The sequence below is a fragment of the Arvicanthis niloticus genome, chromosome 5 (assembly GCF_011762505.2).
Source record: "Arvicanthis niloticus isolate mArvNil1 chromosome 5, mArvNil1.pat.X, whole genome shotgun sequence".
NCBI lineage: Eukaryota > Metazoa > Chordata > Mammalia > Rodentia > Muridae > Arvicanthis > Arvicanthis niloticus.
Window position 1 is genome coordinate 26,190,044 of NC_047662.1, and position 26,934 is coordinate 26,216,977.

The following is a 26,934-nucleotide window of genomic DNA, read 5'->3' on the forward strand; positions in this document are numbered from 1 at the left end:
TCTGTGGAGGTGTCAGCTACACATGGACCAGTAAATGAGATTCACAGAGACAAAAACTAAGTGTGTTTGCCACACCAAGGCTTCTCCTTGGAAAAAAAAAATCTGACCTACAGGGACAATTTTACATAATGGGGTCTGTCTTCCACGGAGAGAGTTTCTGGGATCAAGCCCTGTGCCCCTCTGTCTTGGGTTCAAAGCTTTTACCAGAATCTTGGGAGGTTCCCAGTAATCAACTGATATATGCTCCAAGGGAATATTCAATATATACTTATTAAATTCTCACATAAATATGAAGGTCTGATGAAGCTGTTAAAGGTGACAAGCTATCTCATATGTCACCTATGAGAAGAGAGCTGTTAAGTTGTTCTCTCTGTAAAAATGAAGGCAGATGAGAAGAGAGAGAGAGAGAAAGAGAGGGGGATGCCACACTTCTTGACAGGAAGACCACATACCTAGCAATCTTAGGCTAATAGATTTTGCTACTAGCATTATGAATGGGTACAATACTTGGGGAGGGGGGTTTACATACAACAGTATATATTTATAGAGAGTTATTTTAAAAAGCTCATTTACTGGCCTGATGACCTGACTTCTGGAAATTTACCCTTAGAAAGTAACTTGAGAAGGAAGCCATATGAATCGAGATTTCCGTTATTGCCTTATGTAAAAATTTTGAACATAATTGCTTCCATGAGTTTTGGCCCAATCACTAGACAGCATATTTCTCTGGTTTTTGATAACATGAGCATGAAAGACATGTAGCACTCTGGTGAGGTATACAACAAAGCATGGGCTTTGAAACACAGTATACAAAATGCTATGCCCAGTGGGATCTGGACTACGTGAGGGTGGGAAGGGCCGTCAACCTTCAGGAGACAGAAAGGATGGGTCAGTGTGAAGCTGCTTTTCACTTAGGGGAGGGAGAGTGGGAGCACTTTATTTAAATTCTAAAAACTGTATTTAAATCATCTTATTTACATAAACTTTAAAGATTCTAGATTATACCAAAATTCTGCATTGGGTATTGTCCCTTGAGCTGTGGATTCTTCTGGATACAGAGTTGTAGCATGTGGTATGGGCACAAGTCATCCTTTGGTCAGAGCAGGGTACTCCCATGGGGTTTCCCCCTAGGCTTCTCCAGTTTATAATACAATGGGGAACAGAAACACCATTCCTGGCCACTGAGTTTGTACACATAGGTGTTCCATAAGTGAGGATGAATAGAGAGGTGATAGACAGAAGGGATGAGAAGAAGTGGAGTTGAGAAACAGGGTTCCTTCCCAGAGTACGGCGCTGTTTCCCTCAGAGTCCTGGACCTACCCTTCAGGGATGTGCTGCACTCCCAAGAGCTGTTTTTAACTCCCAGGGAAACCCAGACAACAGTGTGCATCTGCACTCCAGCTCAGTACCTTATCCTAAGTGTTCTTTCTTTGACCCTGCTTCTCAGTTGAGCCCTCAGGTTCTGAGAATCTGGTGTGATAGAAAATGTACAGGACTTGGGAGAAGAAATGTGGTTTCTGGTGACTGCTCTGTCAGTGAATGCCTTCAATTCTCTCCTACCATGTGATGGCCGCATAGCTCTGAGTTAGTACCTCTGTCCCCTTGAACTTGTTTTTTTTTTTTTTTTTTTTTTTTTTTTTTTTAATTTGTAACCAGAGGGAAGAGATACACTGCAAACATTATAGGGAAGATTCACATGTTCCCAATGACACAGGACATGTAAAAACCATTAGCCTCCTCCTTGTCACATGCTCTCTCACCTTCAGGATGCTTCAGATTTTAGCCATAGCCTCAAAAATGCAGGGGACCTCTTGAGGCAACATTAAGCCACCCTGGAGCATGGCTCTTTATCTTCATTTCCACCAAAAAATGTCTGCCGGTGTCTAGAGCTATTTTCAGTTGTCTTGGCGGTTATTCGGAGTATGTGGTGGTGGTGTTTGGTGTGGCAGAAGACAGATGGTGCTTCAGATCTGACAGTTCTCTGGGACAAAGGGTCTATGTTACAGAGCCTGAATACTCTGGAGTAAGTAACCTTCTACTAGCTGAAAAGGTATCATCTTGATAGCCCTAAAGTCCAGTCCAGTCCTTTCTCCATCACGGAGGTGGGGTAGGGGTTGGGAGCAAAAGGGAGAGAGGACAGGCAGACAGATACCAGGAAGGCACTTGTTTCTCATAGCAACCCTATGGGGAGGCACCCTTCTTCCTTATCTTCAAAACCAAGCTTCATCCCAGCATCCTCTGGGCATCTTCCCTGAGCATCCAAGGGTTCAATTCTCCTTTGAGAACCCTCAAGACTGTGCTGTTGATACATACTTTGAACCGCATACATGCCAGGAGGCCCCACCTTCTCATTTCACACATGCACTGTATACATTAAGACCAGAGCAATTAGGATTCACACTTTCTTATGGGGGGGGGAAGGAGGGGGTGAGGTCTGTGTGCTCCTGGCCAGGCCCCGGGTGAGAGCTGTTGAGCAACTCCATGGAAAGCGGCTGCTAATGGGCTGATAATTGGCTTCCTGCCTCCTTTATGAAGTGTGAAGTGCTCGCTAGCCTGTCAACAAGGCATCAAGGACTATGCAAACCACCCTCCGGAGTTATTTGTCTCTTCTTTCCCACTGTCTCTCTAGAAAATGGCAATGACTGCTCTGTCTTGAGGACACCTAGAAGCAGCTCTGTGATCTCTGGTAAGGATGAGGCTAAAACAAGCAGAGGTTCTGTGAGCTAAGGCAGATGGGCTCCCTTTCCAGAGTACTGTCTTCAGGACAGGCATTGTGCACAAAGTCCAAACGCAGAGATGGAATAAAACAGCTCTGAACCCGTGAGCCTGGCACTTGGCGCTGGGCAGACAGTCAACATGGCTGACTGGATGGAGGGTGCTTCCACTCTGGGCTGATATGGAGCAGTGGTCCTTGGAGAGGCCGGCTGACTGAGGAGGACAAGAGAACGAGAGGGAAAGAGCTGGCTCTGCGTGCTGAGTTGGAGCACTTCAACATGAGAAGCAACTCGAGATGGGGAAAGCCATCCGCTGAGCACCCACCACTCAGAGGGCATCTCAGAAGCCGGTGAGGGGTGCTGACGTCACCGCTCGCTGCAGAAAATGCTGGGCAACATAAAGGTGGAGTGGCTAATGTGTGGGTTTGGCAGGGCAACTAACTCCCTAGGAAGGAGTCGTTTTGAAGAAAATGCTTCCACAGAACAGAGCAGCATTTCACACTTCTTTGAACAATCATTCTAAGGCATTTCAGCCATCAAAAGAATTTCCCTCATCCCCTTCTAACTCCTATGAAAGAGAGAGCAACATTGTTTGGCTAAGTGCTGTGTTGATGTTTACTGTGACTAATGTGTGTGTGGGGTATTGGGGGAGTATTGAGTGACACTCCAGATGAACCACCTTTTTGCTGGAAGCGCTTTTGTGTGCATGTGTAAGGAACACTCTACAACACACACAGATAACCTCACTATTTTATATTTTTATAGACATTTATAGATGCTGTACCTTTCCTATTGATCAGAAACTATGGTGCGGGTTTAATCTAGAGTTGGGAGCCGAAGCATCTCTCAGTCAAAGTGTGACTTGTGCAGTGCTGTGATGGCCCAGTTTGGAGACCAGTTTCCAAGCATACACTGTGTGTAGGGGGCAGGGGCTCTCTTGTTACAGTTATCTTTGGCTATAAATATGATCCTAGAGATGCATGCAGCCTTTGGGGAGTGAGGATGGAGGGATATCCTGTTGGGTCAGCGGGTTCCTGGAGAGGAGATAGTTTGGCTATAGCTGGGAAGCTCAACCAGTGGCAAGAACTGGGTTTCTAGATTGGCTGAGGGACCAGAGACAGACAAGAGATGGAGACAGATAGCAGCCCCTTGTACTCTGAAGTACAAAGACGGGCTTCCTCTGTGGTGTATGTGGGGAGAGCTGATTCTGCCTGCCTTCTTCTACTCAAGCCAGTCTCGATAGAACTCAAGTTATGTGTTCTTCTAGACTTAAGTAAGCAGACATAGCCAATGGATGGAGGCACCTGAAGACACACATGGGGTCCCCTTCCATCCCAGAACTTTCCAGATAGCATCTCATGCCAACTGCCCAGAGTACCAGTTTTGTGGTTCTCATTAACAAGCCCTGGTCCTTCATCCTTGCTCCAAACCATAGAAAGCAATGGCTGGACCCACTGTTGCCGATATAGCCTAGTCTTCTTCTTCTCAACTACTTGTGAACAGAGTTTTCAGCACATTGCTTCTGGAGACGAAGAACCTGCTGGGCAGCAACTCAAGGGTTTTGGCCCTTTGGGAAAATTCTAGAAAAATGTTCTAGAATTTCTCTTTAGAAGCCCAGGGTCAAACTCCTTTCTGGAGGCCTCCAGTGACTATCACTGTCCTTCCTCAGCTTGCCTTCTGCTTGCTAGACACATTTGTTTTAGGCTGGTGGGGCCAGGGAGCCCAGTCTCCCCATTAAATACATCTCCTTCTGACTTTGCTTCTGCCAGGTTTGTGCCCACGAAACTCAGCTTCTTCCAATGTTCCCTGTTTCGTTTTATCAAGATAAACTTCAAAAATTAAGCTCTGTGCTGCCTGGGGGAAATCTCATAGCTGGGCCTTGCCTTCTTAGCTTAGCTAGGACTTCCTGCTAGTAGCCGCATGGCAGGCTCCGCCCTGCACTGCTCTGTCCCTCTCTGCCTGGCTTGGTTCTACTATGCTGACAAAGCCTTTGGTTGCTTATTCTGGGCTGCCTTTGCTACCTATCCCTGATCCTTACATCACCACGGTTCCTACTGAATGGGGCCAACACTGTCAGACAATGTTTCCCACCTATACCAGGAACACATTTGGGCAGATATCGTGAAATTTAATATTTTTTTCCACTAAGAGCTATTCCACATGGATCTGAGGACAATTTTATCTTTAAAGCTCTGAAGAATTTTTTACATAAACTTATCAGTCATAGAAAATGCTTTGTCAGGCAGAGCAATTTATTTTTAGTTATCCCCTGTGGTATGACCCAACTCAGCCGGCCATTCTCATCACAGAGATCCCACCCGCATCCCCAAAGGGCTCTCAGTCTGTAGCATGCAGAATTCAGAGGTTCTGAGTTGTCCACTATGGTGGGCGGAGGATCGGAGGGTCGGACAGAGTGCCCTTCCCTGAGAATTCAAGGAAAGAGCCGGAGGAGTTGAGTGTCGAGGGCGAGGAGAAGAAGAGGTGACAGCCCAGAGAAGCTAAAATCCCAGACTTCCTGACACTGACTGTGTCTGGCTCCCCCCCTACCCTTGCCACCAACAGCCCCGCACACTTAGAATTCTCACTGTGACTAATGACTTTCAATGTTTGTAGTGCCGCAAAGAATGTCCAACACATACGAGAAAGATGATGGGCTGCTTTCTTATCTCTACGGAACAGACCACTCAGTTCCACTCTCCTCACCAAAGATCAGCCATGCAAGGATAGCTGGAGCACTCCTCCCTCCCTAACACCACACGAGATGGGGTGATTATGGGAAACACCCCACCCCCAGGCCTCTGATCCCTGTAGCACTCCAAGGCTGGTTCATTGTCTATGAACTTAAGAGACATCCTGCCCATCCCACAATAGCATGGTGTCGCGATGGTGACAAGAGTGAGGAGGAATGCCTTGGTCTGACCTCCAAGGGCCATGTCCAGCCATCTCCACCTTGCATTTAAGGGTCATCATTGATGGTTATGCTATGTCAAAGAAGGTCTCCAAAGATCAAGAGCTGCACTCTACATAAGATGTGAGGACTCAGATAGCCACCATTCTAGGAACAAGAGAAACCACCCCAAATGGACACCCACTGTAGGTTTTCAAGGGCAGGGCCTTAGCTATGGATCCAGCTTGCCTCTCCAGGGAGCCCCCTCAGTGGCCACCCCTCTCACTTACACACACAGCCTGGCTTCTTAGCCGACCACTGGTTATTCTTTTGGCACGTGATTGATTTCTGCCCCACCAGCTCAAAGGCAGGCTGGCACTCAAACGTGAGCGTGTCACCATGGCGAAAGCGAGAGCCTTCTCTCTGGCCATAGGCAGGTATGCCAGGGTCTCCGCAACTGCCCTGTTCAATCTCTGAAAGACAAGAAGACAGAAGACAAGAGACAGGAAAGGTGATGTTACATCTGTCCTGGCAACACATGTTCCCCACTGCATGCTCTGTTGCTGTCCTCCACGAAGTCAGAACATGGGAGTCAGAACTTCTGTAGGACAGTGTCCTAGGACAATATGGCCTTCACTTGTCATAAGCCCGTGACTCTGTCCATATACTGTATCTCAGAGACTTGCATATCTTTATTCATGAAAGGTGGGTGTTACAGTCTTGGATGTGAAATTTCCCTCACAAGCTCCTGTGTTTGAACACTTGGGAGTCCCCATCTGGTAGAACTGTTTTGGGAGGTTGTGAAACTTCTGAGACAGTAACCTAGTTAACAGAAGTGGGTTGCTAAGAGGGAGCCTTGAGGGACATCTGCTTCTGGTTCTGTTTGGCCTGAGCTCTTAGCCTCTTGTTCTGTCAAAGATGTCAACAAGCTGTGTCTCAAGCAAGGTGGGCACTATCCCCATGATATAATAAAGCAAAATAAACATTTCATCCTTTGATTATATTCTGCATTAGACCTATTCCAGGAGCTAATATGTCCCAGAGTTTGAAGACATCCTGCCTGGGTTGCACTTTGCATCTGACTTGTGAACACTGCTGGAGAGATTTTAAGAACAGCCCATGCACCTGGGTAGTAAGCTCAGGCATGAATCAGGGGCCCTGTGCAGCCTGTCCTCATAAGCCAGAGTAAATGGGAATCAATACTGGCTGCCTTCTGACACAGAGAGCTTTCAAGATTTTTTTTTTTTTTGGTAGATTCAATTTGAGACAGTAATAGATAAAAAGAAACAAATGACTCATTTAGTACACTTGAAGTTTGCTTGAGCCAACTGGTGAGTCAGCCTTGGGAACGGGGCTGAGACAGCACAGCTTGGTGAATCTCAGCAGCTCAAGGCCCCCATCCACTCCCCAGGAGTCAACCAGGACCCAGGTGCTTCAGGCAAGGAGTCTGTCTGAGCTGCATCTTTAGAGGTTCTTGAGTTACCCTTTGCTCAGCTCTGTGCTATGAGAGGGAGAGTGAGGGGCTGGGGTGGAGTAGGGGGAGGAGCTCCCTCTAGGAAGGAAGATGGCTTACAAGGAGACAGGAAGTCATTGAGAAAATGTCAGGTGGTAAAGGGACACTATGAGAGACCTGAGGTTTGGGAGAGCAGGCCCTAGATTCTCCAAGGGAAGTGTTGGGTAACTTTCCATGACTCTCAGGCAGAAGGGAACCCATCTTTTCAGTGGATACCATTATGGGGATCAGGAGCCAAGGTTTCCAGAAGCCACTGCGTGAGTCTGCAAAAGCTTTCTTGCTATAAGCTGAGCTGTTTCTCTGAGCTGATCAGAGCCGCAAAGGCTCAGTCTCAGATGCACAGGCTCCTGGCGGTCACGTTCACATTATCCCCCAAGCCTCTTGCTCTCTGATGAGAGCAGCCAGGGCAAAGCATGCTGTGTGGGGACCTTGTTCCAAGCTGTGTGTTCCAAATCAAACACTGGTGATCCCAGAATACAGGGGTCAGTGTGACCATATGCAAGCACCAAGGAATCTCTAGTACAAGTCAGCTCACTTCTGTGTGTGTGTGTGCGAACACACACACACACAGAGACAGACAGAGAGAGAGAGAGAGAGAGAGAGAGAGAGAGAGAGAGAGAGAGAGAGACAGACAGACAGACAGACAGAGAGACAGAGAGAGAGAGAGAGAGAGAGAGAGAGAGAGAGAGAGAGAGACAGACAGACAGACAGACAGACTGGCTGAACGTATATATTCCTTTGCAGATGGCTTTATGTATGCTGAGGGACAAGGATGGGGCCACACTGAATCATCCAAGTAAGGGAGGGTTTGCTTCAGATTCTAGAACTCCAGTTATCTAAAGGACAGACAAAAGGGCCCTGTGTGACAAAAAGATCTGAAGAAATAAACATCAGAACCCACCTTCTGCCAATGTCCCCAAACATGTTCTCTGGGATGCACGAACTGTCAAGGCAGTGACAGTAAACATTACCTGGCATCGGAAGACAGAGCTCATATTTAAGGTTCCCTAGTGAGGTCCCGCCATACAAAATATATGAGTAGGGTACATGTGCCTGAGTCACTGCCTTCAGCTTGTCTGAGCTCTGACTGGCTCAAGAGAGCATGAGTTTTGGGATAGGGGTGTTCTTCTCAGCCCCCCGCTGTGTAGACAAATCTTCTTGCATATAACTAAACTTGGCTAATTTCTCCCTATCAGTAAGGAAATAGCAGGTATATAATAAAGACCTGCTGTGTGCTGGGGCCTGAGCCAGACACTGGAGATGGAAATACTCTCTGTCAACCTGGAGCATCGAGAGGAGGGAACATGGTCTACGACATGGGGTCTCAGGCTGAAGACAGGATGCCAAGAGCAAGGCACACAAAGTGTTAATTGCCTCAAGGACTCCGTAAGACAAATTCTTTTTATCATAACTATTCTGCTGACATCTCAGTCGTAACATGTTATCGTGTCTTTTTAAGAAGATCATAATTAACATATGTAACATTTAAAACCAATAACGACGCCAGCCTTGTACTTGGACCGCTTGCCTACCCTCTTACCCTCGCCCTGGCATCTCAGCTTGTCTTCTTCAATTATAGCACTGCTTTTTATTTAAAGCCATGACTTTTTAAATGTTAATCTTGATTTTTAAAATTATTGTCGTGAATGCTATTTATCTTAAAAATTGAGTTGGGGCCCCCGCTCTCGAATTGTGTGCCTAAAGTGAGCATCCCGCTCATCTCATGAAATCCCAGCCCTGGGTCAGGGAAAACTCCTTGGAGAAGGTACGTTTTGTGCTGAGGCCTACGACCACGGAGGAGACAGTGGTAAACGGCTTGGCGGTGAGATGGAAAGGGAGGGCTCTCGGGGTGGAAGGAAGAAGGTAGGCTAAGTCTCAGAGGCAGGATTGTATAGTGGTCTGTGGTATGTCTGTGAACAACTTGCTGAGCAATTATTGTCACGACCAATTTTCATTTATGGAACTAGTGGCTTGCACACTGACTCCAGCCAGTGACCACTGAACATTTTCTATATTAACTCATGTCGCCCTGGCAGTACCGCTAATAGAAGATAGCATTTTCTTCCATTTTAAAAGAGGGGAAACAGGCACAAAGACACATGGCTACCGAGCTCAGAAGTAGTGGATCTGAGACCCGCAGACAGTGGGCTAGCTTCAGCAACCCCCACTTCTCACGCTCCTGCCTCCTGTAAGGTGGTAAGAGACAAAGTTTGGAACCGCTCTGATGGGCAAGACCATCCCATGTTACAGGCAAGACTGGGTCTGATCAATCTATGAGCAAGACTGGGCTTTAGATGATCAGTGATGGGAAGCTGATGAAGGATTCTACTGTGCTTGGGAGAAGACACTAGTATGTGTGGAAGCTCACTCTGACCTCTGTCTGGGGAATGGTCTAAGAGTAGCTGGCTGGAGGCTAGGAGAGCATTCATATTCATTCACTTAATAAATATTGGGACTGTCAGTTTAGTGTGGGTAGTAGAAAATAAAGTCTGGGCCAGAGCAGATAGATGACTTGTTCCTGTGGAGCCTCTGTTGGTGGGAGATGTTCTGATGGTATCGAACACTGGGTCCAGGCAGAGGGGATGGAGAGAACCAGGAAGGTGTGAAGAATCTAGAGTAGGAAGAAGCCACCAGCTGTCCCAAGGGTAAGGATGCAGGAGGTTTGGCCTGACCATAAGGGTGTGCTCCACTCAGACAAAACACAGGAAGCAGGAGACTGCACACAGGACACTAAGTTACAGTTACTTGGATCTCAAGTGTAAGGAAGACATACAGAATTTGAAAATGTAACGTATACATGAGCCAGGAGAAGTATAAGACCAACAAAGTAAGGTGAGAAGAGATATCGTCCCAGAAAAGGCTATGATGGATGGTTTGGGGGGAAGCAGTAGTAGAGTAGACTCTCTCAAGGCAAGTGGAGGTGGTGTTTCACAGAGCATGGAGGAGGATGAGCTAAGGAGATCAGTAGACAGGGAACTTAGGAGTGGGGCAGAAAGTGGAGGATTAAAAGGCAACCATTGTGGATGCTGTGAGGACCAGTATCATAAAATACCATGTGCTCAGTGGGAAGGGAGGATGGTCCATGCTGATGCTGTGAGGACCAGCATCATGAGATACCATGTGCTCAATGGGAAGGGAAGGATGGTCCACACTGATGCTGTGAGGACCAGCATCATGAGATACCATGCGCTCAATGGGAAGGGAAGGATGGTCCACGCTGATGTTGTGAGGACCAGCATCATGAGATATCATGTGCTCAATGGGAAGGGAGGATGGCATGATCAAAGGAGCAGAGAACTTTCAAAGAAAGCATTTCTTAGCAGAGAGGGAAAAGATCTGGTCATAACTCTTAGGTAACCACCTTAGGATGGTGGTTAAAATATTCTAAAGATGGAATGAGATTGGTCATAGGAATTATTAATTTCTAGGAATTAATTTCTAGGAAGAACAAGTGGGAGGCAGGGGATGCTGATGGAGACTGAATGGCTCAGAGGCTATGGAGGGCAGGGAAGGGCAGCTGAAAGTTCCAGAGAGAGAAGCAGCAGAGACCCTGTGGATGCTGGCTAGCTGGCCTTAGTGACCAAGGCAGAGACTCTCCTCACTGACAGACCTGAATGAGGACAGTGCAGTGATGAGAGTTCAGGTGGAGCAGGAGGTCAAGGTTTTTGTCAAAAGTGAGGTAACTGTCACAGGAGGCAAGACTGGATGCTGACAAGACCTTTTAAAGCTGTCCCTCTAGAGAACAGGAGAAGGAAGCTCAGTGGACAGCCATGGGCCTGTTATCTCACTAAAAGTGGAGCCTACCCTTTTGTATGGACAGCATCTGGCAGCACTGCCTGCTTTGATCATGTAGACACAAAAGGGATGGTGGACCTGACTGTGGGTTGGCCATGTGACCAATGAAGCAAAGGAGCTGAGGCTTCGGGCACAGCTGTGGCTGAGAGGAAGCCAGGGTTATAAGCCCCTCCCTGCGACACACACATCTTCTTGGGCATTTTGATTTCTGTTACTAAATTGGAATCTCCTTTTGTGACAAGGATACAGGGGTAAGGATGGAAAGGATGAGGGCAAGAGCTAAGGGCAGAGATGGCGAGTCCAAGGAAAAGATAACCAATGAGAACAAGGGGGCTGATAAGAGAAGGCACTGACAAAGGCCCCAGATCAGGTGGCATGACCCTGGATTCCAGCAGAGCTGGAGGACAGAGTGAGAAGACTGAGGGATGAGAGACAAGGAGGTGGCAGGATGTGGGGTAGGTAGACAGCAGGGCCAGTGATGAGGAGGAAGCAGGGGGCTGGAGGTTGTGTGATGTCCAAGGAGAAGATCACGCAGCAGAGAGGGAAATGCACCTCAGGAGCCTCCTCCAACATGATGGCTGTCAAGGGTGAAGGAAGGAGCCGTTAGCCCTGAGGAGCCCAGAGGACCAAGGAAGACAGGTCCAAGGAAGCATTTGCAAAGATCCAGGTAGAGAAGCTGTGTTCTCTGAAAAGCTCAGGTTTAGAGATGAGGAGATGAGGAATGAGGGTAGGGTTGAGAAGTTGGGAGCTATTTCTAAGAAGGAAGAGGAGCTGGAGGTTGGTTTCTGTCCTGGGCCTTCTCCTCAAGCCCATCACTGAACTGGAGGCATAGAAACGGAGGCTCCACGTGCTGATCGAGGCTTCCCATGAGCCTCTGCCTGGAGGAAAGACCCCTCCTGCCCAGACACTGACCATCTCTGATGTTGGCACCCAGAATTATAAATAGATCGATGCAATTTTGACTTGGAGGAAAAAAAACTCAGCCTTTCAGTTTCCCATCATCTGATTTAACCCAATTTCACTTTGTAAGTGCATACCCACCCCACTGAAAGCAAGCCAGGGGCCCTCAGATGTCTGCGTGTGAGGTGTCTCTGCACCCTGTGGGGACTGGCCTTGCTGGGTTTGCTTTCCTCCTGCTTGGTTGTTTGGCCCTGTCATCTGTGCTAGACATCCAGGTTTCACCCCATCTTCTTGGGCTTTTCAACTTCTGATACTAAATTGGAATCCTCTTTTATGACAGTGTCTGCACGGAAGAGACGGCATCGTGTCTTTCTCTCTATTCTGAGGCCTTTTGATGTGCTCCAAGAAGGGAAACCACTCGGAGGGAGCTGGGGTGGAGGTTGGGTTGCCCAACCTGGACTGCTCTCTGCTGCCCGTTCATAGAGTGTTGCTGTCTGCTTCGTGACTTCTTCATGGTGCCCCAACCCAAGTTAGAACTTTCTCTCCTGTTTTTCATATGATCACCTCAGGTCACCTCCTCCAAGACACTGGCCCTAGCCCACACCTTAGATGTCACCTACCCACTTTTGATCTCAACCTGCTGCTCTTTCCCTTCCTGGTACCAACTATCCCTGGTAGCTTGAGTGCTTCTATGCATTCAAGAAGTATTCTGCTGGTTATTGTCCTGAACGCTGGGGATATCACAGTGGGAAAGTGGGGCCAATATTACCCACCTGGCATCTACCACCTTCTAGGGCATCAGTGACAAGCTAAGCCCCCAATGTGACAACCTTCCTTGTACCATCTCCATGGTCTCCTGCCTTTTTTTTTCCTGACACACCCCAGAGGAAAAGCTCTATAAAAGCAGACATTGGTTGCTTGTGTGTCATGTTTGGTGCCATGCCCAAGGTGGACCAGGTGTTTACCATGATGCCAGGCTAAGCGAGCGCTAAAGATCCAGAGCGGCCTGACCTCCGACCCCTGCTCTAGAGCTCAGTCAGGTTTGTGTGGGGAGGCTTCTTGGAGACTCTTCCCTCCCCTCTCACTCCAACAGGCCATTCCTCAGCTGCCCTTGTGAACACCCTGGCGTCCTGTTTTCTCAACTTTTCTCTGTCTCAACCCAGGCTTCATAATGTCCCCACCTGGATGGCAGTAGCTGGTGGCTCTCTACCTCTCTGGTCTATGCCATATTAGTTGATGAACAAGATCATTAAAAGCTTACTATTAGGTCATACTGTCTCTTGCTCAGTTTTCCCACAGCTTCCTAAAGTCTTCAGGTTAAAGCCCCGCCTCCTGCTTAGGTAGGGCTCTTGTCTTCCCCTTACCCAGGGTCTCATCTTTGGCCAGCACCCACCTTGGAGTTAGCATATTGGGAAGTAGAGCAGTCTGTGGGGAGGTGACATGATGTAATGATGGCTGTGAAGCCACAGCATACTGGACCTGAATCCTGGTTTTGATACTATGTAGTAGGCCTGGATCACACTGTTATTATATATATAAAAATCAGTGTGTTCGTGTGTGTTTGTGTGGAAATGCGCATGGCATGGGACATGGTGTGGAAGTCACGGGACAAGCTCAGGTTTTGGTTTTCGCCTCCTAACTTGCTCGAAACAGTCTCTTTGTCTGCTCCATATGTCAGACTCATATGTGGACCTGTGAGCTTCCAGAAATTCTTTTGTTTATGCCTCCTATCTTGCCAGAGAAATGCTTGTATTACAGACAAGTGCTACTATGTCCGGCTTTGTGTGGGTTCTGGGGATCTGAACAGGTCCTAATGCTTGCCCGGCAAGAGCTTTATCCACTGAGCAATCTAACTCCCCAGCCCGTGCTGCCAATTCTTTCTGACCTTTAGTTTTTTGTTTTGCATAAAACGAAAATTGTAAAAAAACAGCTCTACTGACCAGGGTCACTGTGAGGGCTAAGCGAGCTTATGTGTGTGTAAGTCGATGGCCAAGATGCCTGCAGCATGGCGTAGATCCAGGAACATGGTGGCACTTCCTCATTGTTATCACGGTCTCTGTTGTTTGCAGAGCCCTGGTAGCTTGCCCACATAGGATTTGGGTACCTGCTGTCTGCTCTTTCTAAAATGAACACCCTGCTTGTCTGCCAGACAGAGTCATCTTCCAGTGTCAGTCCAAGTGCATCCAATCTGGGCCTCCTTAGACTCATTAGGCCAACGCAGGAGCTCGTTTTGTGCCCTGTTGCCACGGTGATCTACGCTCCGGGTGTTGAATTTGGCTCTAGTCAATATTTAACCTCTCAGAGATCCAGGTAGCATTTCTGAATTGCAGGTATCTCACTTCTGATGGGGCCAGGGCCCAGAGGAGCATCATTAAGTACCAAAAAAAAGAGGAGTTTGGGGGTGCTAGGTAACATGTAAGGGTATTCTGAAAATAGCAGGTGAGAAGCTGAGCTGGTTAGGCACCTGACATCGGGTGAGACCAGGGCCAATGAGGTCCTAAATGGAGTGGAGCTGTCCCTGCTGAGCCACTGCCTTTGGCTTCTTTACAAGCCTGTACCAATGCTGCCTCTTTCAGGAAGTGCTCTGGTGCCCTTCTTCAGTTAGGTGCCAGAGAAGGGGACATGAGCCTTGCCCTCTGAGACAGTTCTTGGCATCTTCTCGCTACTCATTCTCAAAGCTGATGCTGGTAGAGATTTTAATTTTTAGAAATGTCTTGTGTGTGTGTGTGTGTGTGTGTGATGTGTGTATGCATATCTTCACACATATGCTTGTGGGTATGCTTGTGTGTGCTCCTGCGCGTGCACATGTATGCAACTGTGCATATGTGAACACCCTTGTGTGTAGGCCAGAGTTTGATAGATGTCTTTCTGATATTATTTCTGGGACAGGGTCTCTCTCTGAATCCAACATTGACTGGTTCAATAAGGCTGGTCTTAGCTGGTCGGTAGGGAGCCACCTGTCTGTGCCTCCTCAGGGTTGGACTATGGATGTGCTACTGTGTCCAGCTTTTTACATGGCTCTGGGTATTCAAGCTAAGGTCCCCATGACTGCATGGCAGCATTTGCCTAGTGAGCCATGCTCCAGCCTCCCACCCCCTCAACAAGCCATCTTTCCAAGCCAGCATGTCTCTTCTCTTAGGCGAGTCTGACAACCCCTCCTCTGCATCTTTCAAAGTAGTCTGAGTTTCTGACATCCGGTCCCCTAAGAACTTTCACTCACTTCCCCGGTGACCTCAAGCAAGGTCAGAGGCCACTCTGTTTGATTCCCCATCTTTTAGCACTTACTCCATGCTTGTGAAAACAGTCTACGAATTGGGTGAAGGCAGAGACAGCTCTGTCATCCCTACGGCCTTGGTGTCCTGAATAGTGTCTCTAATACATCATAAGGCCTTAGGGGCATGAGTCAACAAATGATCTCATTTCTGTCACGAGTCCCTGGGCATCCTTCTTGAATGATCCTCCCTGCTCTGCACCTCTATCCCCAGGAGCAAGGGGTGGGGTGAGGTGGGGGAGCTACTTGCTCCTCCTACCCTGGGTCAACCTCCCAGATTGAGCATCAGGCTGCCAGATGCCAGGCTCCAGTCAGAAAGCAAAGAGACATCCAGATTGATGTGAAAACTTGTTAGCAAGTTGTGTGTAATTTTATAATGTTTCTGGTAAGTGCTAATTGCCTGCTCCTTAAATATTTCTTGTTCTACTGGGAAGCGAAGCAATCGCAACTGTGAACAGCGTTTCCCACAGCTGGTGCCCCCATGGAGGGAGACTGTGTTTTTAGGCTGAGAGGGTTCTGGTATTCCCGAGCCTCCTCCTCTACCCAAGCTGGAAGGATGACAAACAGATCAGGAAAAACTTGGGGAAGTAAATGCTCCAGTTTTCCCACCAGAGCTTAAGGTTTTAACAATGGAGGAGAAAATTTTTTTCTTTTGGTGTACATGTATCGTGTATCATGCAGTGTGTGTGTGTGTGTGTGTGTGTGTGTGTGTGTGTGTGTGTGTACATATATGGAGTGTGGAATCTAAAAACCAATCTTCAGTGTTGTTCCTCAGGTCACTGTGCACTTTTGTGTGGCATAATCTTTCCCTTTCATTTGGACTTTCCTGATTATGCTAGGCTACCTGACCAGGAAGCTCTGGGGATTCACCCCTTTCTTCCTCCTCACCTTTTGGATTACAGCTGTGCCCCACCATGCCCAGCTCTTTCATAAAGGTTCTGGGGAACCAAACCTTGGTCCTTATGATTGCACAGAAAACACTTGACTGCCTAAGCCATTTCTCCAGCCCTGGGGTAGGGAGGAACTCTTAATGTGGGAAGACTACAGACCTGCCTGTCTGCCCAAGAGTAGCATCCCTGCCCTCAGGGATGGAAGAAAGAGGCCAGCTATACCCAGAGGGAGCAGCAAAGATGATAGATGTTGCCCTTGTACTCAGATGCCTGCTGTCATCCCACAGGACATCTGTATAGGGCTAGCCTCCCCTGTCTGGACCAAAATATCTGTGTGGCATGGAATTTCCCTGAAGCTGGAATCATCAGAAGTCCAGTATGTAGGCAGATGTATTAAACATGGATTCTCTGAGCAGTGATGTAGGGTAGAAGAGCCACCGGCCTGAGGAGGAAGGAGGAAAGAGCAGGTTTTAATCTACTGATTCCTAGAGGCGAGGCCCATGCTGGGTGCTTCAGGGTACCAAGTCTTTGAGAGCCCTAGCAATCCTACCAGTTGCCCATGCCTCTCTGTGGACAAGAAAACTCAGGTTCACCAATGAAGGGACTGGCTCCTAGGGGCCGTGGAAGAATCTCATGGTAAACTGAGCTTGGCTTGCCCAACCCTGAAGGCCCAAGGGACGATGGAGAATGTCTGATGTTGGCACCTGTGTATCATGTGGTAAAAGGGAAGAAAAAGAATTCAGAAGGTTCAAGGAGGGTATCTGAATGTGCCTGGGTAAAGTCATCAGAACTGAACTCTTCAAAGCTTTTCTGAGCATGTGTTCTAGATGGGGCCTTGCAAGGAATGGGGAGAAGTTGTGATCTCTGCCTTAAGTGGACTCACAGGAGCCAGCATGTGGTTTAGGAATGATCACGAGGAATTTGTCATGCTGTGGGCAAGACGTGGTACTTTCTACTGAACTCAATGAGAAGCCGGGAAGCTGTCACTCAAGTCTGGCTCTCCCCCACCCCCCAAGTAGAACACTATGCCAGACTTGAAGATCACCGTGTGCCATGTGGCAGATGGGGAGGGAAGGGTGTTGGGTGAGAGGTCTGTACTGTCAGCGACTCTGTTAACAGAGGATGATGGAGGACTGATGAGAGGGGGATGCAGTCAAGGGAGAACTGTAGGAATCTTGGAACTGAGAGACTGAGGTCAGATCTGGTAATGATGATGCTGCCTACCAACACTGGGGCATAGACGAGGTATGGGGAGTGGGAGGAAGGGTGGAGATGGGGGAACCTACTTTGGGGTGATAATATGAACTGAGAACTCATGCTCCCTGATTCGTATGCTGACGCCTTCAGCTTCCAGGGTGACCATTCTTAAAGATGGATCTCTGTGGGAGTCCTTAAAAAGTTGAATGAGGACAGAAGAGGGGGCTGGCCTGATGGGACTTCTGTCTTTACAGAAGACAGCTCATGCTTTCCTCAAGGAAGAGCTGCATGAGGACGTGGGGAGAAGGTGGCTGCCTGCGAACCAGAAAGAGCACTCACTAGACGCTAAGTTGTCTAAAACCTTGACCATCCACTTCTATTAGAAAGCATATCTGCCCAATGGTCAAGCCAGCAGGTCTGTGGTACTTTGTTCTGGGGACCTTGGCTAACTAGTCTGAGTGGGTTGATTTCAGGTGTCAGAAGGGAAGCCAGCAACAGGAGTAACAACAAAGCTGCAGGCCGGAACAGATGGGCAGTTGGCAGGGTTTAGTTTCCAAGCTATAACTTGGGAGTTGGTGTGACCAGTTGTGAAGACAAACCCTAAGAGGCAGCAACAGGGAACCATGCAGCCAGTGGGAAGGGACAGCAGGATGTGGTGGACCAGGATCTGGAGGTGTAATCACACCAGGGGGCTCAATCTACCATCTTTTGATATCAGCAGAGGTGTAAGACAGATGGGTCTCATTCCTCAGATACATTGTCCAGGCTGAGACCAAGGATGGAGAGAAGTGGGTCCTGCTGACTGGACCAAGTTCAAAAGTTCCATAATGCCCCGTGGCATTCTGTGACTGGGTTTCTGCCCTGCTATGCCCCTCCTTTAAATGCTCCTGCATTGAAAGTTTGGTCCCCAGCCTCTATTTGGGAAGGCACTGGCAGGTGTTTCTTAGCGGAAGAAGTAGAGTCAGAAGTGAGCCCTCAGGGACATCTTATTCCTGTGCTCTCCCAGTCTCCATGCTTTCTGCCCACTGTGAAATGAACTGTCTTGGCCACCCCCACAGTGTTCTGCCTTCCTCGGGACTGGCACTGGAGTCTGGGGCATCGAATCCTCTGAAACCATCTTCCTTCTGGAGATTCTTTATGTCAGGTGCTCTGTCATAACAATGAAAACTCCAACACCCGACACTGACCTTTGACGGCCATGAGCCATGCCATTTTCCATCCAGCCTGGAGAGCAAGGGGATGTGTGATGAGTCGAGTCCTAAAACCAGGATCTGGGAGCAAACACGGGCTATAGTAGGCCGTTCCCTGTCTGGCCCAGAGGACAGGGACTTGAGGGACAGGGGTGGAGACAACACTGGGGACTCTAAGAGGAAGGTACTGTTTTCATGGCAGACATCATGCAAGGAATGTTCTGTGTTATCATTTCACTGTCAGAGCAGCTCTGAGGCCGCTATCGTTATCTGTGATGTGAGAAGGAAGACAGAAGCACATAGAGACCACATGGTGTTCCAGGGTTTGCGGTTCAGGGACCATGCTGACATTCACTAGGTCTGATCCAATTCCAGAGTCTATTTGATTATGATAGACCCTGCTGTACACAACCTGACACAGCTGGGAAGGTTGGAGAGGCCCCTAAAGACACAGACTGTCCTTCTTAATCAGTCATGGGTTCAGGAAGTCCTGATGGCACTAGTCTGTGACAGGCATCCCCCCAGCTATGTCTAGACCACGACCAGGAGGCTCACGGCTATGACTGAAGTGCCCAGCATTGAACTGGCAACCCAGCAGGTGTTTAATCAATCTTGGGTGACTGGAACAGAACGAATACATCTCCAACCTTCAGTGACCTGGGCTGCAGGCATCTGCTATACGGTCCACCTGACTGGGGTGAAGTTTTGGCTTCTATAAAAAATGTATAAGGGATTAAAATTCAGTAGCTTTGGGAAGTCTTCAGTATAGGGGAAAACCATGCGCTTTGAAGCTAGAGAGATATGGCCCCAAATCCCAGCAATGCCACTTCCTGGACTTCTGTGTGATCTCAACCAGGTTACTTAACTCCTCTGTGCCTTGAAAGGGTTGCATGGGATGAGGTAATATTTTTCTGGTATTTAGTTATGAATCTCCTCTTGAATGTGGAGATTAGAGAGAGATTCACTCTTAGAAGGAGTGAAGGAGGAGTGGGGGCAGGGAGAAACAAAACAGCAACAAAGACAAAAAAGAAAGAGGAATGGGTCAGTGCTATCCCCTGCTCCACTCTGATGGTCCCTGGGGCTGCATCAAGTCTGTCCAAGATGCTAGATGCTTTGAGGTGATGAACGTAAGGCTGCTGGCACACAGTAGGCTCTCAGCAAATGTCATACCCCTTTCTATTTCTGTAAAGTCACCTCACACTCATCTGATTCCTTTTTCCTGTGTGACTAACCTTCAAATATTTGGACAGAGCTCTCTAGTCTCCAGAGGCCACCTCCCCCGCCACCATATAAATATTAGAGAGTCACAAACATTTCTCATGGGGATTAGCTTAAATCCCTCCAAACCTGGGGCCCTCTGCAGCCAAGCTCTGTTCTCCAATGGATGCTCAGGGCTGAAGAAAGCATAAGAAGTGCCTGGGTTCCAGTCCAGCAGCGGAGAGCAACAGATTTATTTATTTATTTATTTATTTATTTATTTATTTATTTATTTATTATTTTATTGTCTGTTACTACTTAAGCCAACGGCTCTCCCTGTTCCAGACTATTCTGTCTATTGACTGGTATTATCTCATTTAGACCCCAGGTATTTGTGTCTTATCCAGACTTCAGGCCAAGCATGAACCGATTAAGGACATGCAGATATCGGGGTCATTTCCTCCCTACGGATGGAGACATTTACTGATGAACATTCACAGGATTTTAGAACCAGGGGATGCTGTGGAATGAGCATCCAAATCTATTCCCACTTTTATGGCAGTGAGTGTTGGGCCTGGATCAGGATCCTGCCTGAGGCAGCTTCCTGTCTGGGGCTCTCCCCATCACACAGCTGCTCAGGTGTGCAGAATGGCTCCACGGTATAACTTCCTGTGCACTCCTACAGGTATTCATAGCTGCTTTGACTGGAGCCGTCCTTGCTCTTAACAGTGAGGGTGGAATCCAGGGCCTCTCGACTGTTGGTATATACTCTACCTCTGGGCACAGCTCAATAGATTTTTCTTTTTTGTTGTTGTTTTACAATTTGTTTTGTGTGTGTGTGTCTGTGTGCATATGTATGTGTACACACACACACACACACACACACACACACACACACACACACAAGCACATGCATGTGTACAACATGCACGGCTGGTTTGCACAAATCCAGAAGAGGGTGCCAGCTCCCCCAGCCCTGGAGTTAATGGAAGGTTTTGAGACTCCACGTGGGTGTTGGGAAAGCAGTGAGTACTCTTAACTGCTAAGTCATCTCTCCAGCCCGAGTTTTCAGGTTTTAATTTGGAAACAGGATCTCACTGAGTTGCCTAGGCTGTTCTAGGATTCACTGGTAGCCTAGACAGGCTTTGAATGTGTCACATCCTCTTGCCTCAGCCTCCAGAGCAATTGCGATCACAGGCCTACAACTGCCGGGCTGGGCTCCTCTTCCTCCTCCTCCTTTTTTTTTTTTTTTTTTTTCAAATCTCATCATCTCTACAGATTGTCCTGTGACTGAGGCTGTGCTATCAACTCTGTTTCTCTGAGTGAAGAAACAGTCTGAAAAAGCCCCATGGATGCCACAGAGCAGTAAAGTAACAGAGGAAGGATTTACATGTGGCATTCACTCTGGTCATCCAGGCATCCTGTCCAGTGCTCTGTCTCCCCTAGACCCAGGCTTCCCAGTCAGGGAAGAGCATACTGGCTGTCTACTCTGGTAACACGGTAGAGTGAGCATTACTATTATGGGCTAGCCTCCTATTAGCTATTGAGTTGCTGCAGTGCTAAATCCCTGCATCTGTAACTGAGAGCTTATTTGGAGACAGTCTTTGCAGATGTCATTGGGATGGGGGCATACTGCATGGTGGGATGGGTGCCCTAACCCAAAACTTCTGGTACCCCATGAGAAGACATATACACAGAAATGCATATGATGACAATGGAGGTGGTAGAAGAGATGTGTCTATAAGCTAGGGGGATATCAAGAACTGGTAGTCACTACCAGATGTGAGGAAAAGTGAGAACGGATGCTACCAGAGTCTCAGAGGGAACATCTCCTGCTGGCATCGCTACCAGACTCGCCACCTCGAGACAGTAACACGTTGAGTGCAGGAACACACTGCTGTTGCTTTAAGAGACCTAGTTTGTTTTGGTTTGTGTTCCTGGCTTGGGACACCCAGCACCTCTTGTCTGCTCAGGGTAGGAACCTCAGGTCCTTGTATGAAAAGCTTTGGTTCAGCAGGTAGGAATCGGGTATGGGAGTCACCCTGAGGACAGAGACTTCTCTCCTCTCTGTCCTGACCAGGTCTCTAATAGCCACTGGATCATTTTTAGGACTTAGAACCCACTTCCCAGAAAGATGTCTGCTTCCCTTTTCCCATTCCCACTGGGTGGGTGGGTGGGTGGCCATCTTGCATTAATACCCATTTGTTCTGTCTTCCTACTAGAATGGGACCATCTGGGGCAAGGGCTGGGTCTGATACCTGAAAGGGCTTACTCTCTCACAACATGACTCCTTCTGCCTTCTTCTTGGGGCCTGTCTTTTGACTCATAGGAGATCCTGGAGTTCATGAAGGGTGGTAATGGGGATATCTCATGGGCCCCAGAATGCGTCATTTCTTTACGTCAGTTAGTGAAAAGAAGGGAGACTCCTGTCTGCCTCTTCCCTAGGCCATCCACAATGGTGGCTATCTCTCCTCTGTGTTTGACACAACCACTCATTTATCGCAGGGTAGCTTGGGAGGCCAGTGGCCCCAGTGTAAAGATTTCAAAAATCATGAGACTCAAGTAAGTCTGCCAGGTATGAGTTAGCAACGAAACCCGTGTCCACAGCTGGCCTGCGAGATCCTGCACACCAGCCAATCTGTCCCTGGCAGTCCTCAAAATTGTCTGGCCCAGTGGGGGATAGTGAGGCATTGAACAAAGAAAGAGGTAGGGGCTCAGAGAGGACAATGTGTCTGAGGAGAGACATGGGAAGGGCCAGAATTTGAACCCAGACTTTATCCTTTGCAGACTAAGAGCCCAGTCTCCTCCTCCCTGGCTGAGCCTTGCCAGGTTCCCTGAAAGCAGTTACCTTCATAGGAAGCCTTGAATCCCAGGGAGCTGCCACTGCTGTCACTCTGGAAGAGGAGCCACATTTGATGGTGAGTGCTGACGATGAGGTCTGGGACGGACGTACCTGTCAGGCTGTTGGGAGAGAGATCCTTAGAGGTCTGCCCCATGGCAAGGGCCAATGAAAGCAAAGGAGCCAGGCCCACTATGTCATGCTCTAGATCTGGACTCCGCCACATGCCCAGGGCAGAGACATTTCTTAGCTCCTTGTTGGGTTACTGTGTTAGGTGCAGGGGCACTGAATGGTCCCCCAAAGCAAAGGCCCAGCCTAGTGAAGTACAGGACAGCCTGGTATCACGGCTCCCTTAATGAGACTTCCTTGGCCCGGAAAAGGCATTTATTGTGTCTGAGAAGATGACTGTGTCTCAGATAGTTTTAAGCATGTGGAAAAATCCCCCAAACACTTCCATTGTGTCAATGGGAGGTTAAACTGCTAGGGAGAGAAATCACCTAGAGTAGACACTGTGAGGTAGCAGTCATAGGGTGTTTCAAAGAAGTACTTGGCAAGTAGGGAGAGCCAGGCACACAGGCATGGAACCTTTGTTTGACTTTGCCCAAGACAGCTCAGTCTGAACACTTCATGTAACTTCCCTATGAAGCCTGTTCCCCTTGGCTGGGGCAGGGAGAGGTAGATGGATTACTGCATTCACCAAGAACACAACAGGACACTGTATCTATAGCACCGGGTCTGGGGACCAGTGTAGACTCTATGAGCCAGTCTCTATCCCCTACTTCCCATCTCGACATGGCATCTCACTTACATGTAGAGGACGGTCTTCTGGTCCCCATCCTGCCCACCGTCCCCGACTGTCAGGGTGTCATAGCCCCTCTCCAGATCGAACTCTTCAAAGGCCAGCTTGATCACCTAGAGGAGGGAGCACAGTGTTAGGGCCCTGGCAGTAGGTGTGATGAAGTCTGTGGAAACCTCATTGTGTCCTAATATACCCCAAGTTTCTGGGGGGGGGGGGTCCCCTCCTGCACACACTGCCCATTTCTGTGCCATCGTGAGGAACACAGATATTCCTCCATGGGTTGTATGGTCCCTGGGGGCTCCGTGATATCTCTGAAGGTGTCTGTGCACATCTGGCCAGTTCTGGCAGCTGTCAAAGAGCCACCAGGCACAGCTGGCAGGCCACAAGATGATAGGACTCGTTCTTCATGCTTTTATGGACAGAAATTCCCTCAGGCTCAGTGGCAGTATTAGGCTGCATGTGGGTCTCAGCAATCCTGCCCCCAGGGGCCTGGAGAAGACACCCCCAACCTCTCTCTCTCTCTCCCAGCTGTTCCCCACCCCTTTGGTTGGTTTAATTGCTGATTAAATGAATGTCCTCGGATGGAGATTTCAATAAGTCTATCTATCTATCTATCTATCTATCTATCTATCTATCTATCTATCTATCTATCTGTCATTTATTAGCTTGCCTTAGTCTCATCTTCCACAAATATTTACTAAGCAGCTGCCGTATATCAAGCCAGGGTGGGTTCTTCCCTAACACAACACTGTCCCAGCCGTACATGGATGTCATTAGAATACCATTCTATCTCTGCCTTGCTTAAGGTAGGGGTTCCAAGAAGTACACTAATACTGCAGGGATGGGTACAATAGTGGGGGGTCATGGAGTAAGAGGAGCCTATGGTGGACAGCCAAGGGGTGCTCCTCATTACTGAGGCCTCTGAGGGAATTCTGAAGGCTGTGGAGGACTTCCACCCGACCTTAAGGGTGACTGCAAGGGACAGGGGAGCTACAGCAGAAAGGGAACATTCTAGAACAAACTGTAGACAACAGGTCCGCAGACAGCAGGCATGGCAGCTGTCTCACTCTGAAGGCTGTCTGGTTGGATCTAGAGAGCAGAGGTGACTCCAGAAGGTGTAGAAACGTGGAGTTTGCCTGGATCTTAATTCAAAGCTCCCACCCGCCCATATGGACTTTCTCCTGAGGGAGGTGACTTCAGCCTGGCTGCTGGCTCGGAACTGACTGGCAGCTGTGAGCTGGGTAGTGATGGGGGGTTGAAGCTTTGGTAGAGGAGCAGTAAAGGAGATAGAAGAGAATCAGGCCCTGGTGACATTTGGGGATGTGTGGCCAGGTGGATGAGGGGATTGGGATGGAATGGAAAGTAAGGGACATCCTGGATGACAGACAGGTTTTGGGCTTGGGCAGCTGGGCAGTGGATAGGGCCAACTGCGGATACTCAGAACCAATGGTCTCTTTTACCTTTCTCATTCTCCTGCTGATCTTCCTGGGAAACAAAGCTGCTTTTTTTTTTTTTTTTTTGCTGTTGACATTACAAGCCAAGGAGGACAGACTTCCTCGGTTAGTTTTCCCTGATTATAATGGGTGACTTTGTCATGTTTCTCTGTTCAAAGCAGCCAGCCCAACACAGAGGTCTATAGGCCAATCCAGTCTTACTCCTATTACCTCATTTACCACAGAGGTAAACTAATGCTGCCCATACCGAGCAGCCTGGTACCCTCCTCACAGACCCCTCAGCTTGAGCATTGGGTTCCCAGAGGGGAGCAACTCTGAGGAGAACATTCTGAAGTACCAGTCAGTTAACACATAGACAATGGAGGGAACCATCACACTGGTTGGAAGAAAACCCAGGGACTTCCTGGAGAAAATGAAGCCCTGGCTAGCATTTGGAGAAGAAATATTCTAGAATTTAGCTATTAGATGTGAGAGATAAGATAACCATCAGAGTGAAGAGAGAACAGCAGTGTGGAAACAGTGTGACTTCTCCAGAGATGTCTGTGTGTACGTGCAGGGTGTGCGTGTGTGTGTGTGTGTGTGTGTGTGTGTGTGTGTGTGTGTCTGTCTGTCTGTCTGTCTATCTGTCTGTCTTTGTGTATGTGTGTCTGTGTGTATGCACAAGGCATGTGTGTGTCTGTGTATGTGTCTGTGTGTGTATGTGTGTGTCTGTGTGTCTGTCTGTGTGTATCTGTCTGTCTCTGTGTATGTGCATCTGTGTGTATGCACATGCCATGTGTTCGTCTGTGCGTGTGTCTGTATGTGTGTCTGTGTGTGTGTCTGTGTGTCTGTCTGTGTGTATCTGTCTGTCTCTGTGTATGTATGTCTGTGTGTATGCACATGGCATGTGTATGTCTGTGTGTGTACATGTGTGTGTCTATGTATACCTGCATGTGTGTATGCGTGTATATGTCTGTGCACATATATGTCTATGTTTATGCAGGTGCATGTGCATATTTGTGTGTCTGCATGTGTGTGTGTGTGTCTGTGTGTCTTTGCATGTGTGTGCGTGTGTGTGTGTTGAGAACAGAGGACAATCTTGGATGTTCCTCTGGTAACACCAACTCCCTCTACCCCCTTTGTTTAAAGATAAGGTCTCTCATTGGCTTGGAAGTCACCAATGAGGCTAGCCTGGCTGTCCAGCAAGCTCCAAGAAATTTTAGGATTACAAGTGTGCACCAGATCTATAAGCTTTTTTTTAAAGATGGTTCCTGGAGATTAATTCTTGTTCTCTTTACTGACCAGGCTATCTTACCAGTCCCTGTCCAGAGATGTCTAGTTAATCCAGTAATTTAAATATGTAGGAAACAGAGGTGGTGACTCAGTAGGAGGAGTGACGCTAAGAAAGGCTGTCTGTCATGCTAAGAATTTGAGCTTGTGTCCTAAACACAACAGCGAACCAGTGAGCATGTTGCAAGCCAGGGCTTGATATGAGTTATCTGCTGCAGCTGCCACGCAAGAGACAAGTCCCTACTTCATCAAGAACCTGCTGAGGGAGGAGGTGCCAGTGAGATGGGATGGATGCCATGGTCCACAGTGGGTGGGAATTCCTTCCTGGCTTCTGTCCAGAATGTTCTCTGTTGGCTGAATGGCAGCATCAAATGTCCCCCTCCCCCATTCAGGCTAGACTCTCCTCCACGTGTCTCATCTTCCGCAGTCCTGCTATGCCAAGTGATTCAGGGAGTGTGGCATCCTAGACTACACATTGAGAACCCCTCCATATCTGTTTTCTCACGGGGCTGGTATGGCCCCTGAGCTCCTGGGTGTCCTCATCACAATGACCATTGGGATGTAAACCATCCTTCACACGTTCATGTTTGAAAACTTGGTCACCAGCAGATGGCGCTGTTTTGAGAGGGCCTGGAACTTGACTGGAGGAAGTAGGTTGCTGGGGGTGGGACTTGAAGCACACAGCCTGGCCTTGCTGTTTCACAACTCTGGTTCTTTGAAGTCTGAGGCCAGCCACACGTTCCTGCTGCTCCCAGCTCCAACACACTTTCTTACAATGCTGTGCTGCTGTCCCATCTCAAGCTGTGAGCTGAGAGAGAGAATCACCACTCTTACTTCTCTGGTCAGAGACCTGGTTGTACTGATGAAAGCGGGGGCTGGTCACCATCAGGATGTGTCCACTTCCGCCCCTCTCTTCACTGCTCCCCTGGCAACTGTCTCTGCCTCAGGGCTGACCGCCACTGTACTCACGGTTCCTATCAATACTCCAGTCATTTGCAGAAGCAGAGGAAGTATCAGAT

The 26,934-nt window shown here is 48.4% G+C and overlaps 1 protein-coding gene across 3 annotated transcripts in view; it reads right to left on the reverse strand.

Moving 5' to 3' along the window:
- Csmd2 (CUB and Sushi multiple domains 2) overlaps window positions 1-26,934 on the reverse strand; it is a 575,537-nt gene that overhangs the window by 213,494 nt on the left and 335,109 nt on the right. For 2 of the 3 annotated variants that reach the window (XM_034502344.2, XM_076934175.1), the window contains exons 11-13: window positions 23,202-23,305; window positions 22,403-22,515; window positions 5,892-6,074 (exon numbers count right to left, since the gene is read on the reverse strand). The exons of the other annotated variant lie outside the window; for it this stretch is intronic. In XM_034502344.2, the coding sequence (XP_034358235.1) occupies window positions 5,892-6,074; window positions 22,403-22,515; window positions 23,202-23,305 (400 nt within the window). The remainder of the gene's footprint in view (window positions 1-5,891; window positions 6,075-22,402; window positions 22,516-23,201; window positions 23,306-26,934) is intronic. 3 annotated transcript variants of the gene reach the window in all.